General features: G+C 44.0%; 1 protein-coding gene across 1 annotated transcript; it reads left to right on the top strand.

The window, feature by feature from the left end:
* The first annotated feature begins 246 nt into the window (after window positions 1-246).
* Window positions 247-13,793, top strand: LOC142765957 (uncharacterized). The gene is made up of 4 exons (XM_075867763.1): window positions 247-440; window positions 8,898-9,282; window positions 10,478-10,713; window positions 13,436-13,793. The coding sequence occupies exons 1-4, from the start codon at window positions 286-288 to the stop codon at window positions 13,791-13,793; spliced, it is 1,134 nt and encodes a 377-aa protein (XP_075723878.1). The 5' UTR covers window positions 247-285.
* The last annotated feature ends 3,778 nt before the right edge of the window (window positions 13,794-17,571 follow it).

The following is a 17,571-nucleotide window of genomic DNA, read 5'->3' as shown; positions in this document are numbered from 1 at the left end:
TCATCGTCGTCATACAAAGCCCTCGAGTTAGAAGAGAAAGAAGAACAAAGCAATAACGTATGAAATAAGAGGGTACTGCATTAAGAAAGCAAAACATTTCTTTGTGTTAGTTTAAATAAGTATATGTATTAGATGAAGCAGCACATATACCCAGGTAATCTGTATTATTTCTATTATATAGCCTCCATTATTCTAAAACTGGACACAATTTTACAAAACCATTCATTTCTTGCCAGTCCTCCACAGTGGGTATGCGCTACGATCAATAGGTGAACAAGAACAAGAATGTACCGCACCGACGATGCCCGAGGCAGCGACGAGGGTTTCTTCCTTCCGCCCTGGTCGTCTGAGGGAAGCCTTGTAATCGAGCAACATTACCCACTGCGAGATCTTGGACAGCAGAGAGGCCCGAGCCCGTCGGTAGAACGCAGTGATTTCAGGTATTTCTTGACTTTTGTATCGACTGCGTTTGAAACACTTTTATATCATTGCGAATAGCTCTACATGTTTGCGTACAATAAATGTGCTAGTGCCATGTTAAAGCAGCACACGAGTTCGGAACCAGCGCACTGCAATGTCCATTTGGCTGGTTATTCATCGTTAATTTCTACAGTGCTCATTTTTGGTCCTTGCGTTTACTGATGATTTATTCGCATTGAAGATTACCAATAATTAACGTTGCAATGCGTGCTAGTAGGTATACCTCAATATATGTCATCCAAAGAGTTGCCGATGGACGAATACATCCATCCTTGCGTACCCTTGCATTGTATTTAAATTCGTCGCACTATATGAAGAACTGCTGTCGAGTGTCGATTAAAAGTATCAATCAATCAATCAATCAATCAATGAAACTTTATTTTCATGAATAGATATATGTAATTACAGGGATTGTTTGGACCGATAGCCTAAAGTGGCTAGTGGACGGTCCAATACAATGTGCAACATAAAAAAGTGTACAGGTCCGCTCTGAGGTAACAACATAAAACAAAAACAAAAAAACAATCATATGATACAGATAACACAGTAATACATTTTTTCCTGCAGATATGCATACTTATTAGCTTGCAGCTTGTTTCTATAGATAGGCACTTATTAAAAAAATACAATGAAAATCGAATCAAACACACACATGCTTACATGTCTTGACTCCACAGAAAAAATGATTTACATGCCATGCTGAAATTACGTGCCGTTTTAATCTCCAGGGGGACCGTGTTCCATATTTTTGTTCCATTAAACTGTATCAGTCTTTCTCCGTAAACATTAAAACATTTGGGCAGATTGAAATTACCATTCGAAGCATGTCGCGTATTGCGTTTAGGAATTGAAAAAAGATCAGCAGGCAAAGGTGAATTTCTATTAATTATGTTATTTACCAAAACGGCAATTTTGTAGTCACGCAACATCGGAACCGAGAAAATGCGTTGTTATTGGAAAATATTACTTACTGATTCACTTTGGCTTATGATTTTCAGTGTACGCTTTTGAAGTCGTTCAAGAGTTTTTGATAACTGTTGTACGTCACACCCCACGATTCCAGACAGTAACCTATGTGACAATGACACAATGAAAAGTAGAGTGTGCGAAGTATAGCTTGTGGAAAATATTGGCGAGCTTTTATTAGAGAATAGCAGCCATAGGCTACCTTTGCGCACACACTCTGTACTTGCTCATGCCAGTGTAAATGTCCATCAAAAGTGACGCCTAAATTAAAACAAGGAACTTGTTGAATAGGAGCGTTGTTTATTGTTAGGTTAAGAGATTCAGCGTCAATATGTTTCCTACGAGAGTGAAACACCATGTACTTTGTTTTAGTACAGTTAACAGTCAGCCGATTCCTGGCAAACCATTCCGAAATGTTCGATAAATCGGTCATCGCGTCATCTAGTAAATCTGCTAAGGAGTGTCCTGTGAAAACTAAAACAGTGTCGTCCGCGTACATCAGTGCCCTTGACCTTTGTAGGGATCGCGGGACATCATTAATATAAAGAGAGAACAATATAGGGCCCAAAACTGAACCCTGTGGCACCCCGCATTTATTATAACCGTAAGATGACTTGATGTCACCAAAGACTACCTTTTGTTTGCGTGCCGATAAATAACTAGAAAAAAAATCAAGCCAGTTACCTTTTATCCCATAGGAATGCATTTTTTCCAGTAAAATGGAATGACTAATAGCATCAAATGCCTTTCGTATGTCTACAAATACTGCTATTGCTATGTTGTTTTCATGTAGCGCGGAATTAATATATTGCGTAAGCATCAAAACAGCAGTTGAAGTGGACCTGTTTGCAACAAAGCCGTGTTGCTGGGGACAAAGTACATTCTGTTCACCCAGGAAGCGCCTTAATTGCGACGAAATTAGTTTTTCAAGCGTAGTGTTAATACTACTCAGGACAGATATTGGTCTGTAGCTGTCCGGAAGATTCCGATCACCAGATTTGTACACTGGTATTACTTTGGCGGTCTTAAGTATACTAGGATAAGTTTTAGAGGAAAATGCATGATTAAATATATGGCATAAGGGACCACACAAAGCATCAATATTCTCCTTTAAAATCCTTGATGATATGGCGTCATGGCCACCTGCCTTGTTTCCTGGTAACTTATTAATTACTTGTCGGATGTCATCCTCAGTTACATCACATAGATCGAAATTATTGGTAACAGTACAGGGTGCATTTAAATTCGGCATATGAGCAAGGAACTTCCTCGCAAGGCTGAGACCAATATTAGTAAAGTAATCGTTAAAGTTGTCGGCCACTTCACGAGTTGGATTATCAGGTATAATGCGTTCTTTGCTACCCATGCCAGTGACGTCTTTAACAATCTGCCATATCTTCTTCGTGTTACCATCATTTTCTTTCACTAGGTTGGTATAGTAGCACTTCTTGGATTTTCTTATCATTGTTACTGACTTATTTCTATAAAGCTTAAAATTTTGATGGTAGTATTCATTGCTCCTGTTATTTTTCCATTTGTCGTAGTAAAAATCTTTCAGCTTCAAAACCTCAAGTATATCTCTATTCATCCATAAACATATGGCATGGTCATAATTTCGGCGCGAACAGCTACGCGTTGATCGTTCAATGACATCCACAATGCATTTTACAATGTTATCACACTCGACGTCCACGTCTTCATCATAGACGGCATCAAAAGTCGTACCTTGTAGTAGTTTTTGCACGGAATTATAGTCGACACGTGTTGTACGTTTAATGGCAGGTATGTCAGGAGCACAAATGTGTTTCTGGGGTAAAAATAGAAAGGTGGGATTGTGATCCGCAATAGCAACAGCGTATACGCCTGCCGATACATCCAGGTCAGCGTTACACAACACGTTATCAATAATCGACTCCGAGTGGTCTCTTATGCGAGTGGGTGATGAAATAACATTTCTCAGATTAACTGATTGTAGCAAAAACACGTAATCATCACATGTATCTCCAGACACGTCTATAATTTTATCACCGCAGACAATAAAAGGTGCTTTAGAGGCCACAATGGGTATCATGGTACTTTCCATCACAGTAATGAAGTCAGCCACAGTGGAATTTGGTGGACGATATATTACACCGATGATAACACCATTTTGAAGATGAATAAAAAGAGTCTCTGCCGATGAACTGCAGCATTAGCTATTGCTAAGGTGAACGAAACTAAAACAGTCTTTGATAAATAGCGCCAAGCCCCCTCCTCGTGTAGCACTGTTTCTAGGTTGCGAAAGCATGCCGTAGCCGGGTAGATGAACTGATTCGCTTTCTCGAAGCCAAGTTTCAGTTATAGCGATGGCATCATATTTAAACGAGTGCTGTGATAAGTACGAAAGCAGATGATCGAAGTTCTTCTTTATGCTGCGAATATTACAATGTAATACAGCGAAATGATCCTGATGCAGCCATATGTTTTCAACCTCAGAAAAAGAAAACGCCATTTAAAAATATAGGAAACTCCATGTTTACAGAAACAAGCAGGCAATCCTCAAACAACTTTGGAAAGATCCTCAGCACATGTGACGTGAAGCGCACGTGAATTATCCGCCTTCCGCATCAAAATCTTTCCACCAGTTACCCAGGTGTACTTCCAGTTTTTTTCCCGCTTTGTCTTAGCAATTCCTTGTTTGCCGGACACAAGTGCTCATTTATGCATACTGGAGATGCGATGCCCTGAAAACCTAAAGCTGTCGTGTTAAGTCGTTGCTTCTTAGCAGTCCTCAGAACATTATCTTTCACAGCTCTCGAAAGAAACCTAACTCTGATGTTAGGTGTTGACGCGTTCCTTGATGACACTCGGTGCACGACGTCTATATCTGTTTCTTTGACTTCAACTTTCAGGCAGCTGGCAAGCTGTTGCATTGTGGACACCAAGTTTTCTCCCTCCATCACAGGAACTCCCTTTATTTCTAGGTTATTCTGTCTACTGTATTGCTGCTGAGCAGTGAGTTCCTGTTTTATTTCCTTAATATCCTTGGCGAGGCGACTGTTTTCGCTTTTAATCGCGTGGTTTTCTGTTCGCACCGCAGCAAGCTCTTTCTTTGTTTCGCCAAGTTCCACCCTGAATTGCTCAAAGTGCTCATTCATGAAGTTGATTGACTGTCTAAGAGTTTGTAGTTCGCCTTCAATAACCTTTGTGATGTCTTTCTTTAGCTCATCATGTTTGGCATCAATTCTAGCAGAAAAATCTGACAAGGCCTTAGCTAGTTCCTTCACAGTAGTGGGCGGCTTATCACCCATAACACCCGTCATTCACTGAGCAGTCCAGAAACTAAGAAGCTAAAGTACAAGTCGTTCACGTACCTGCGTAAAGCAAGGTAAATTTTTAGCTGTCGTTCAGCCTCGTTGCTGCCTGGACTGCTCGTGAAATGACGGCTGATCCTCGCTGGAGCAGTGGTTTTATAGCAGAGCTGTGACGTCACGGTATTTCAGGAGGCGTTGTTCCCGGTTCCGCCCACTTGATTCCTAGTAGCGCTGACCGCTTCCAAAGACACCTTGTCTGCTTCCACCACCAGCGTTCTGCGTAAAGCAAGGTAAATTTTTAGCTGTCGTTCAGCCTCGATGCTGCCTGGACTGCTCGTGAAATGACGGCTGATCCTCGCTGGAGCAGTGGTTTTATAGCAGAGCTGTGACGTCACGGTATTTCAGGGGGCGTTGTTCCCGGTTCCGCCCACTTGATTCCTAGTAGCGCTGACCGCTTCCGAAGACACCTTGTCTGCTTCCACCACCAGCGTTCTGCGTAAAGCAAGGTAAATTTTTAGCTGTCGTTCAGCCTCGATGCTGCCTGGACTGCTCGTGCAATGACGGCTGATCCTCGCTGGAGCAGTGGTTTTATAGCAGAGCTGTGACGTCACGGTATTTCAGGGGGCGTTGTTCCCGGTTCCGCCCACTTGATTCCTAGTAGCGCTGACCGCTTCCGAAGACACCTTGTCTGCTTCCACCACCAGCGTTCTGCGTAAAGCAAGGTAAATTTTTAGCTGTCGTTCAGCCTCGATGCTGCTTGGACTGCTCGTGAAATGACGGCTGATCCTCGCTGGAGCAGTGGTTTTATAGCAGAGCTGTGACGTCACGGTATTTCAGGGGGCGTTGTTCCCGGTTCCGCCCACTTGATTCCTAGTAGCGCTGACCGCTTCCGAAGACACCTTGTCTGCTTCCACCACCAGCGTTCTGCGTAAAGCAAGGTAAATTTTTAGCTGTCGTTCAGCCTCGATGCTGCCTGGACTGCTCGTGCAATGACGGCTGATCCTCGCTGGAGCAGTGGTTTTATAGCAGAGCTGTGACGTCACGGTATTTCAGGGGGCGTTGTTCCCGGTTCCGCCCACTTGATTCCTAGTAGCGCTGACCGCTTCCAAAGACACCTTGTCTGCTTCCACCACCAGCGTTCTGCGTAAAGCAAGGTAAATTTTTAGCTGTCGTTCAGCCTCGATGCTGCCTGGACTGCTCGTGAAATGACGGCTGATCCTCGCTGGAGCAGTGGTTTTATAGCAGAGCTGTGACGTCACGGTATTTCAGGGGGCGTTGTTCCCGGTTCCGCCCACTTGATTCCTAGTAGCGCTGACCGCTTCCGAAGACACCTTGTCTGCTTCCACCACCAGCGTTCTGCGTAAAGCAAGGTAAATTTTTAGCTGTCGTTCAGCCTCGTTGCTGCCTGGACTGCTCGTGCAATGACGGCTGATCCTCGCTGGAGCAGTGGTTTTATAGCAGAGCTGTGACGTCACGGTATTTCAGGGGGCGTTGTTCCCGGTTCCGCCCACTTGATTCCTAGTAGCGCTGACCGCTTCCGAAGACACCTTGTCTTTTTCCACCACCAGCGTTCTGCGTAAAGCAAGGTAAATTTTTAGCTGTCGTTCAGCCTCGATGCTGCCTGGACTGCTCGTGAAATGACGGCTGATCCTCGCTGGAGCAGTGGTTTTATAGCAGAGCTGTGACGTCATGGTATTTCAGGGGGCGTTTTTCCCGGTTCCGCCCACTTGCTTCCTAGTAGCGCTGACCGCTTCCGAAGACACCTTGTCTGCTTCCACCACCAGCGTTCTGCGTAAAGCAAGGTAAATTTTTAGCTGTCGTTCAGCCTCGTTGCTGCCTGGACTGCTCGTGCAATGACGGCTGATCCTCGCTGGAGCAGTGGTTTTATAGCAGAGCTGTGACGTCACGGTATTTCAGGGGGCGTTGTTCCCGGTTCCGCCCACTTGATTCCTAGTAGCGCTGACCGCTTCCGAAGACACCTTGTCTGCTTCCACCACCAGCGTTCTGCGTAAAGCAAGGTAAATTTTTAGCTGTCGTTCAGCCTCGATGCTGCCTGGACTGCTCGTGAAATGACGGCTGATCCTCGCTGGAGCAGTGGTTTTATAGCAGAGCTGTGACGTCACGGTATTTCAGGGGGCGTTGTTCCCGGTTCCGCCCACTTGATTCCTAGTAGCGCTGACCGCTTCCGAAGACACCTTGTCTGCTTCCACCACCAGCGTTCTGCGTAAAGCAAGGTAAATTTTTAGCTGTCGTTCAGCCTCGTTGCTGCCTGGACTGCTCGTGAAATGACGGCTGATCCTCGCTGGAGCAGTGGTTTTATAGCAGAGCTGTGACATCACGGTATTTCAGGGGGCGTTTTTCCCGGTTCCGCCCACTTGCTTCCTAGTAGCGCTGACTGCTTCCGAAGACACCTTGTCTGCTTCCACCACCAGCGTTCTGCGTAAAGCAAGGTAAATTTTTAGCTGTCGTTCAGCCTCGTTTCTGCCTGGACTGCTCGTGCAATGACGGCTGATCCTCGCTGGAGCAGTGGTTTTATAGCAGAGCTGTGACGTCACGGTATTTCAGAGGGCGTTGTTCCCGGTTCCGCCCACTTGATTTCTAGTAGCGCTGATCGCTTCCGAAGACACCTTGTCTGCTTCCACCACCAGCGTTCTGCGTAAAGCAAGGTAAATGTTTAGCTGTCGTTCAGCCTCGTTGCTGCCTGGACTGCTCGTGAAATGACGTATACATGTACACATGTACATGTACTCTGTATACATGTGCATGTACATGTACATGTACTCTGTATACATGTACATGTACTCTCAGTCTTACGAACGACATTTTAATAACTTCAGAATAGTGCACACTTACAAAAATCCCACTATTTTTTACGCATTCTATGTGCAAATATTTCAGGTAAATGAATTTACGAATAGTGAATATTGCAGCTAAACTACCCTAATCACTGGATCTAGGCTGATTTTTGAAACCAGTTCAAATACGTTTTCCATTGTGCAGAACTGGCCTATGTAATGTGAACCCCCGCATGGATGACCAATTTGGGGGTGGTGCGCAATGCCTAGACGTGTCACATATATCGGCGGCGGTACAACATTTCGGGCGCGTGTAGTGCAGCCGAGGAAAAGCGGCCGTGCAGGAGATTTCTGTGGTACCTAAACACTTAAATTCTTTTACTTTTCTGTCCAAAGCATTTCGTTTGACTGACTTAGTTTGGGGTAACCGCAGCGCACCTTTTGCTCCGTGTGCCCCCTATTGTGTGAGTTGGTCGAAATGAAAGCAGTTGTCTCAGTAGAACAACTGCTTCCTGAGGATATAGGATATATCAAAATGTTTCCAGGTATAGCGTCAAATCAAGATGCTGTTCCAGAGACAGTGCACACAGTCGTAGACTTTCTAAAGAGCCTTGTCTCTTCTTGCGCTTTTTGGGCGCCATTCATTTGAAAATAACGTTTCTTTGAGAATAAATTGATTTCAAAACTTTTTATTGCATATATGATTTGCCCAATGCTTTTTCAAGTTAAATTAAGTTTGATTTCACTATTAAATAATGCCTAAATTGATTGATGCTTACTCAAGCATATATCGAGTAGCGCGCAAGGCACGTTCAATACAGTATGCTTCACACGAAGTCTCATTTATAGTGTAAGGTAAGTAGGTACTCTCTTTTGAGAACATATACGAACTACATTGACAAAAAAGAACAGTATAGTTATCTGATAAACCTGTCATTACTAGCGTTCGATGGAGCATCCCTGTGGTGCAGAAAAGCACTGCAGCTTTATTAGTACAGCGATAATAGTGAATCTCTTATAGCGTGAATGTAACTAATAGTATTCCGCACCATAGGCCACTCTAGACAGGCTATAACAGGTAGGTATTGAATATGCTTATTCAGCTTCCTAAAGATCTGAAATAAATAAAAGAAAATAAGTATCTCAAAGAACATTTTCTCAGCAGGCACCAAAGAGACAAAGACCTGACGAGAAAAATTCAGACTAGAGTTAACTTCCGACTTACTTCATTCGCGTTTGCTTGTACGTTTTCCTAGCGTTCTTGTAGCGTACACGTAGAGTTTATTTCATATAAAGACTTTTCGCAAAATGAGATTGCTTTCTTTGCGTTCACAATAAATTATTATGGGTTACATTTATGCAGTATTACGTCCTCGCAAACTACAAGAGATGACAGTGAGCTTAAGGATCGTCGCGCGAATGTAATGTGGTACACGGTCATTGCCGTGCTCGGCGTGGCTCTGGTGTCAGTCGTCGGCTCGCTCTTTGTCAACGTGAGCTCGTTGCAAGTCGGCTCTTTTTGGGCGACCCAGCCCTGGTTGGCCGACGAGTGGGAGGACGAGAACCGTGAGGCCATGGTGGCCGCCCGCGAGATTGTGCGATTCGCGGCGAGGCCTATGACGGTAAACGTGTCCTTGACTAGGACTACGCGGCGACGTCGAACACCCATCAGCAGCATTCCCATGACCGAGAAGCCTAAGAAAGCCACCATGAAAAGGATGCATCGGCAGCCTCTCAGCACCATAGGCGTAAGCCTTACATTGTGATGCGTCTTTCGTTAAAGAATCTATTGAGCCATATGAACATGTGCTGCATATTTCGAGCCTTCTGCCTGTAGTTCCATGAACTGTGCGTAATGCGTAATGAAGGCCTGAATAACATTCTCGTAACAATAGACTGGAACTGACATAATGAAAATAAAAGCCCACTTAGAGGCGTGAAGTGCTAGGAATAAACACTCTGTGGTAAGCGTCTTCGTTAAGCGAACGTACAAGCACTGGTTTACAAGCAGACAAGATCAAAAAGATATTGGAGGTCGCATATCAGTTATACACATCCTATATGCTATGTACCTGATAAATAAGAATAGTATTGGATGTATCACAGTAATTTGTGTGGTGCCGTTGTTACTGCATTATCATGACGCAGTACACAAGTTTATGCCGCAGTGAAGGTGTCGGTTTTACGTCTCCTTTTCACAAGTTAGTCAGTAGTGTGCGCTAGTACATCATAAAAAAATAGAACGCAGCAAAAACTCTTCAATGTTTCGTTGTCACAAGAATCCGGAGCACAATAAAATCAGGTCCGCCTTTCTTTTACACCTATGAGAACAGGTCTGAAAGGTTGCGCAAATGAGAGGCTTCCAAGCTTACGAGAAAAAAATATGAAATGTGCTCCTTTAGAAAATAAATTATTCATTCCTATAAAATCACATGCATTGCTGATTGAATTCTCTTTACGAATGGGCAGAATAAAACTTTTCAAGAAATTCACCCGAAAAAATACCTTTTTGTGCTTTTCCCGAATTTCGACTGTGTACTCACGTGCACAAGACAGATGTATTGCAGTTCGGAACATTCCGAGAGTCTCACGATTGCTTTAATATACATAATATGTGCACGTGAAACTCAATGATTAGCAGATAAATAAAGATGTACGCTGCTTCCTTCCCTGTGTTTTTATTCTCCAAGCAATCGTGCACTACAGAAAGTGATGAATAATGCAACCATACACTACTTAATACTTTGAATATACTAGAGGAATTCTTCTTGAGAGTGCCAGTTTGTGTGTCCCATGCACTTGTATGCCCATGTTTAGTGCTCTCATTCTTATTCATATATGACGTACTAAGAAGCATGCATACCAAACCCTGCATGTAGCTCAAACACTACTTCATTAACACTTCATTACCACTTCAAACATCATCCATTTTTACACATCCAGCCAAACCACGTCTGCGGTCGCTCCTTCTACACGTACTGCTTCGTGCTCAACCAGGAGGCGTATTACAGCGCACGCGAGGGGCGCTGCTTGCTCACCACAGCCGACGCGGTGCGCGTGTGCAACCGGTCCCCCAACCGCTTTGCCAGCATCGACGCGTGCTACACCTCCTGTGGTCGCATGCACGGACCCATGGCCGACCGGTGCTTCGAGAAAACCTTGTTTACGCACTGCAACAGGTGAGTAGATATATGCGCAATCGCACTTGGTTTTTGAACCTCGTACGTGTTACTCATTCAACTAACCTCTATTTCCGCCTCGATGGATGAGTGGCTAGGGTGTTAGGCTGCTCACATGAAGGTCGCTGGTTCGCTTCCTGCGGTGGTGGGCGCACTTCGATGTAGGCGAAATGGTAGAGGTCCACGTACGGTGCATTGTAAGTGCACCCTAAACAACACTAAAAGGTCGACGAATTCTGGCTATTGCTTTTAGTTCACTGTTTTTGTGTACCACGTGATGTGTAGACCATAAGTATTGAAAGTCAGCGCGCACAAATCGACCATCTACACAACCTACGATGGCAGACTGCACAAGAATACAACATTTAAAAAAAATCCGCATATTAACGTTAAGCAGTGCCGTGAAGCCTACTTGCTTACCTAAATTTATATACAAAACGCAAAAATCATACCAATAGGTGTATATCAGATTGGCAGTAAGCGCTACAAAAGCAAGTTCAAGGGGACAATAGCATATAAGTGTGACAATTTCAAAACAAATCAGATATTCCTATTGAAAATTTTGAGTATGCTGGAATCATTGCTGGGTGTAGTGGAACGGATAGTGGATTTGGTGGAAAAAGTGGTGGATATGCTGGAAGCTGTAGGGGCCATATTGGCTGATGATGGCAAGAGTGGAAAAAAATATAGCAGTTGATGCTTGTGCTAGCGACGTTCTTTAGGTGGCGATGGTGGTCGGGGAGAAATAATGGTGGTGACAGTTGAAAGTTCTGACTGCTGGTGGCAATGCAAAACGTGTTCGATGAATGGCTTGGTGAACGAGCTGTATCACGGTGGCGTGATGGAAAAACTAAGGGCAGTATTTGAAATCACTGATTTCTAATGTTTCACTCTAGATTGGGCCGAGAAATATTGTCACGTTTGCAAGAAGTCAGCACCAATCATTGTGCTTTCTGGCACGTTTTTTATTATTGTTAAAGCGTCCATACTACCCCATTTTTGATGTAGTGCAGAATCCGGCCAAAAATGTTTTTATTTCTTACACGTATACTTTACCTTAGCTTGATAGGCATGACGTCTTGCTTTGTTGTGATGTTTAGAAGACCAGAGGTGTCGTTGTTAGCAGCGACGGTAAATATTTACATCGCCGTACAGTTGTGCAGCAATAAACGACCTGTAGTGCACAATTGCCCCTTCCATTTGTGGATCCAAATACAGCCACCACTCGATGCCGCCACGCTAGAAACGCTACTCTAGCAATTTTCGAACACTTCATTGCCTGAGTCGTACTGTAAGTTAACAGTGAAAGGGCGTGCGACACTAAAATGCACAAGCTTTTACCTCCGACATGTATTGAGACGAGCCCCAACAAGTATCACTTCAACCACCCTTAATTTACCACCATGAATTCCACCAAATGTTAGGCCTACCGATTGAGCCCGTCGAAGTGTCATCAGCGCTTGTGGCTTTCAGGATTCCTGTTTCCGACGAGTAAGAATGACGATACGGCAACGCAGTGGCATCAGTGAATCAAAATGAAGCATTTTTTTGTGTGTGTGTGCGTTGTCCGTGCAAGAAGCTTCGATGCGACGCGCTTCCATCAAACGTACGCTTCCGGTGAGACTTTTCAATTTGCGTGCCTTTCTGAACTGATATGGTGCATATTTTTTCCCATGCACTGCAGTCACTTTGGGCCACGGCGTTGTGTAGTTGTTGCTAACAATAGAGCTACAGGCCAGCCCATTGGAACGACTCGCTGTAAGTGCTCAAAAGACATCCCAATACTCAATCAACTGTACGTGCGCAATTATCGAATGAGCTTAGAGGTGTCAGGAGGTACACGTGTCGCCTTTTGAAACGAGCGACAAACGGGTATGAAACGCCGCAGTAACCACCAGTAAACTATACCTCCTTCTCAGTCCACTTATATTTTATTTAAATGTGAATCGTAACAAAAATTTAGCGCTGTTGTCATTATCTCAGTGGCGATCGTTTTCAGTAGCAGTTGTTTATTTCAATAAAAATGCAATCTATAAAGCAGATGCAGATCCCGCCTGTCTAGAGTATGCGACATGCAAAAAATAAAGCTGAATGGTGAACTAGTATGTTGAGTAGTCATTCTGCAAGTAGAAGGGCACGTCAGCGTGGCGCAGTAGCTAGGGATGGTTTGGCTGGAGATCCTAAAGCCACACGTTCGGATTCTGCTTATGAAGCGTGTTTTCTGTTTTTTAAGAATGCCTTTTGCAGTGTCTTCTATTTATTTATTTATGTATTTATTTTTATGTATGTATGTATTTATTTTTTATATATCTACTATTTATTTATTTATTTATTTATTGTGGCAGTTTGGTTCAGTGGTTTTAACGGTGCAGAGTTGTTTAGCGCTCCAGCCTAACCGGCACTTCAGAATCTCCATCATACACCGTATGGCACCATAAAACACGTGCCACCAATATTCCAGTACTATAACCCACCAAATTAGTGGATGGTAGAATCCTTCATACATGTGGTGAGCATATTTCCATCAGGGAAACAGACGGAAGGAGCAGAAAGTAATATACTGTATCACATTCACAAGTAAAGTGCGGTGAAGTGCAGAAAATACCAGATACACCCCATGCAACTCAGAGAAATCTCTGCTGCACTGTTCGCACAGCTATCGCTTAGAGTGGAACTCGGAGTAATCGCGATGATTTTTTTTCTTTCTCGCGAACGTTCGTAGGCAAGACGTCTGGCACAACTGGTGGGTATTCTCGGAGAAAGACTGCGTTCAGTGGGGCTTTCCGCGCGGCCTTTGTCCGGACGATGACGGTTCTGACGTGGCAGTGTTTGCTGATGAAGCTGCGTGCATCGAGCGGTGCCTCTCATCAATGGACGTCAGAGAGAGTCGAGGGTGTCAACGACCAAAGGCGAAGAGCTGTACCGAGGAGCAGCTGCGCTTTCCATACTTCGCCGAAATACTGGCGAGCGGCCGTGGACACTGTGTCAAAGCCACTGTGGAGAACCTGCTCATACATCGGTGTCTAATAGGTGCGAACCAATTCAATTGTCGGGAGGCGTGTGAGCGAAGAAAAACGTGAGCGGTTATTCTGCGACAAGGGGCACTTTTTTTGTCACAGTGTACGTCCGTGAGCAGCAAATAAATTTGTATTATTAGTGGCACTCAAGAATTTTAAGGGGGACATTAAATCAAAATACAATCGTCTAGCACAAAATACAGCGCTGCAGTTTGTCCCTTCTTCTCATACGTCCGCGTAGTCGTGCGCAGTTAGAATATGTTCAAGTACTGCCACCAACTGGTCCAGCTTTCAGCCCGTGTATACCGTATACTTCTCTCGTGTTAGCTTTATTCGCTTTCCACAACAAACGCATCGCTCCTACCGCTCAGTAATGCAGAAGACGGTCAGCAACCAAATACCGGAGTGGGGCACTTCTCAATCCTTGCGCAATATCAATTCGCGTCGAATGTTCTCGCTCTTTTTTGGTTGCCTAGCTCGGTCAATAACATTGTTCTATCAACCCTATGTAAAGTTGCCTATGATTGTAAGCCATTTTTATGGTATTCATTGTAAGCCTTGTTCATGTTATTGCATAATCTTGTTTTTGCATGCAGGTCGTGCATTTTATTCATTATATCATTCACTGTTAACAAGTTTTTTGAGAACTATTACAATAATTGTCTTGGCGTTAGCAGAACATTCGACTGCCATGAAAATTCCTAGGTTGGAGCTGATGACACTATAGCAATATGACATGCCTTGCGGGCTTTGCTTATGAAGTCCGTTTTCCAGGCGCAAGAAATCAATGAGACAAGCAAGTGCTTCTTATCAGATGCAGATAGGTACCCTACTTTGATATCACTGGCAGAAACAGGGCAACCTCTTTTAGAGACGGTATAGTTTTGGGTATAGCCAGGCAGTTTTCACATGGAATAAACAGAACGCATTTTATAATTTTCATTTTTTTGCGAGCGCTCTTTTAAGTCACCAATACGCCTTATCGAAAATTGGTTACTTTCAATGTGATATATGTTCATCGCCGTTTTTCCTTTTGAGATCTGTGAGACTTGCTAATCTTGTTAAAAAAGTTTAGACTGGTTGTTCGTTCCGCAATACCTTCCTTTAGCCTTGTAATGATGAAGGAGGGCTGGCAATTCAGCTTGGACACAACATTTGTTACCTTGTTAAGAAGATTAACAAGTCAGTCTTTGAAAGTGTTTTCGAGAAGTTCCACGCGCATAGACAGTTCGGCAGCAGTTCGCATGGTTAAAAGATAATGCTGATAGCTGCATCAGTAGCATAATCATGTTAAATAATAAATAGAACGCAATACACATCCAGAAAAATAAACACAAACCTGTAGAGTTGAGACGAATAATCAACATGCATACACTGTCGCAATGCCACCGCCACCACTGCTGCTTGTGAGTGAGGATAGGTGTTTAGTGAGGCGTTTGTGCGACCTGGTTTGCAATGTCTGAGCATCTGTGCGGTTCTTGCTGCTTATGGCTGGAGATGTAGAGTCCCATCCTGGACCCGAATTCGACGAGTTGGTAGAAGAGCTGAAACGAATCGCGGGTGATATCAAAGAAATTAAGGCAGGCAAAGCACAGACTAACGAAAAGCTAAGTGAAATTGATTAAAAGCTTGGAAAATTGCTAGCCTTTAGATCAAAGTAACTGACCGCGTTAACAGAATAGCTGACCTTGAATCCAGTATGGCAGTTATGGCTAAGAAACTCGATGACCTGGAAAAATAGGAGTCGGCGCTCTAAATTATTTGTGTACGGTGTCAACCAAGAAGAACACGAGTCACCTGAAAAACTTGAAACGCCTGTAGTCAAGGTAGTTTTCAATGATGTGCTCGATGTCAAAATATCAGGTGTTGAACGTATTCATCGTCTTGGTAGGGCAAAACATGGTGACGAGCGAATACCTAGGCCTGTCATACTGAAACTTGTTGACTACCGAGACAAAGCCAACATTTTGAAAAACTGCTCCGAATTGAAAGGCTCCTCAATATCACTCAGTGAAGACTTCTCCCGTCCTGTCCGTGAAGCTAGAAGGAAGCTGTGGGCACACACGAAAGAGAATCGAGACGGTAAAGAGAAGGTTTACCTTGTATATGATAGGGTTAAAGTAAATGGCAGACTATTTTCATGGGAGGAAAGTTGCAATAAAATGGTAGCTATCCAAAAAAACAAGGAGGCGGTAACGCAAAAAAAAAGCACAAAGTGAGGCCCGCCGCGAAGCTAGCAATAAAGAAGTAGCTATTCCAAAAAAAAAAAACGACAAGGAGACGGTAACGCTAAAACAAGCACCAAGCGAAGCGCGCGCAACACGAAGCCGCAGTCAGCAACTCTTAATTGATTGATATGTGGGGTTTAACGTCCCAAAACTACCATATCCCTATTGAAAAAACGTCCACCATTGGAATGGTGGATTCCACCATCCACCATTTTGGTGGATTATGGCGGTGGAAATGTATGTGGCACATGGTGTATGGTGGAGCGGATGGTGGATGGCGCGCTCCAGCTGGCAATGGAGGAGCGCGAAGCAGCGTCAGAACTACCGTGACAAGCTGCCACTAAAATTAATAAAAATAATTGTATAAACGATGTAAAAAGCACTCGCAAAAAAAAACTAGTGACAGCGGAGAATCGAACCTGCCACCTCCGAAATCTGAGCTGAGCACACAAATTATTGCGCCACGCCGACAGATGGCAAAATGGGTGTTAAAGCGGTAGTTAACTAAGGAAGTCGCTGTTTAATTTTAGTTCTGTTTGTTGTTTACTCGGGACGGACGGGATCTGCATCTGCTAAAATTTGCACATTTGATAAACACGAACTGCTGCCTGTAACTATTGCCACTGCGATAATGGTAACAGCGCTATGTTTTTGTTACAATTTACAACCGCAAGGAAAAAAAACAACTCCGTGGACTAACGAGCAGGTAGAGTTTATCGGTGGTTACTGTCAAGTTTATTATCCGTTTCTCGCTCCTCCCAAAGAGCGATATCAGTTCAGGCTTTTTTACGCTTCTATGCTCAATCAATAGATACGCCCACACAATCGATTTTGATGTTTTTCGCGCAACGCACACGGCAGTCGTGCCAGCGCACCACTGTTGCTCTGTCGTTAGGAACAACAGCTACATAACGGCTTGTCCAAAACGAATGCAGTGCGCCAAAAATTTTTGCTATCATATTAGTTCAGTAAGCGTACGAATGGAAGTGTCTATGTTCTCGCATAAGAGCAAGTGAAGTGCCGGCGAGTGCGACCGGCGACTGTCGGTGAGGGGAGGCGTACCTTTGGTGTAAGTGCTGCAAGAGCGTCGCATCGATGTTTGTCCCTTCTTGCGCGGACACCGTCCACAATAAAAAAGGCTTCATTCAGGTTAAATGATGCCGCATCTGTGCTGTATTGTCAATTATACTCGTCAAAAATGCATATTCTGAAACCCAAAAGTGCCTATAACACTTGTACGGGCTCGGTCGGTATGACTAACTTTTGGTGGAAATTATAGTGGTAGAACAGAGGGGTAAAAATCAAATTCGCTGGGGCTCATCTCGAAGCATGTCGAAAGTAAAAGTTTATGCATATTCGCACGAACTTGTCAACTTAAAGGTACGGCTCAAACAATAGAGTGTGGAAGACTTACCAGAGTTGCGTTTCTAGCGTGGCGACATCGAGTGACTGCTGTGTTCTGCTCTAACATTGAAAGGGGCGATTGCGAACTGTTGCCCATTTATTGGTCGACAACTGCACGCCGGTGTAAAACATTTACTGTAAAGTTTACAGAGACAATACTAGTCTTCTAAATACTACAACAAAGAAACCCATTACGGAGGTCGAACTGA

The sequence above is a fragment of the Rhipicephalus microplus genome, chromosome 6 (assembly GCF_043290135.1).
Source record: "Rhipicephalus microplus isolate Deutch F79 chromosome 6, USDA_Rmic, whole genome shotgun sequence".
Taxonomy (NCBI): domain Eukaryota; kingdom Metazoa; phylum Arthropoda; class Arachnida; order Ixodida; family Ixodidae; genus Rhipicephalus; species Rhipicephalus microplus.
This window is presented reverse-complemented; position numbering and strand designations above follow the sequence as displayed.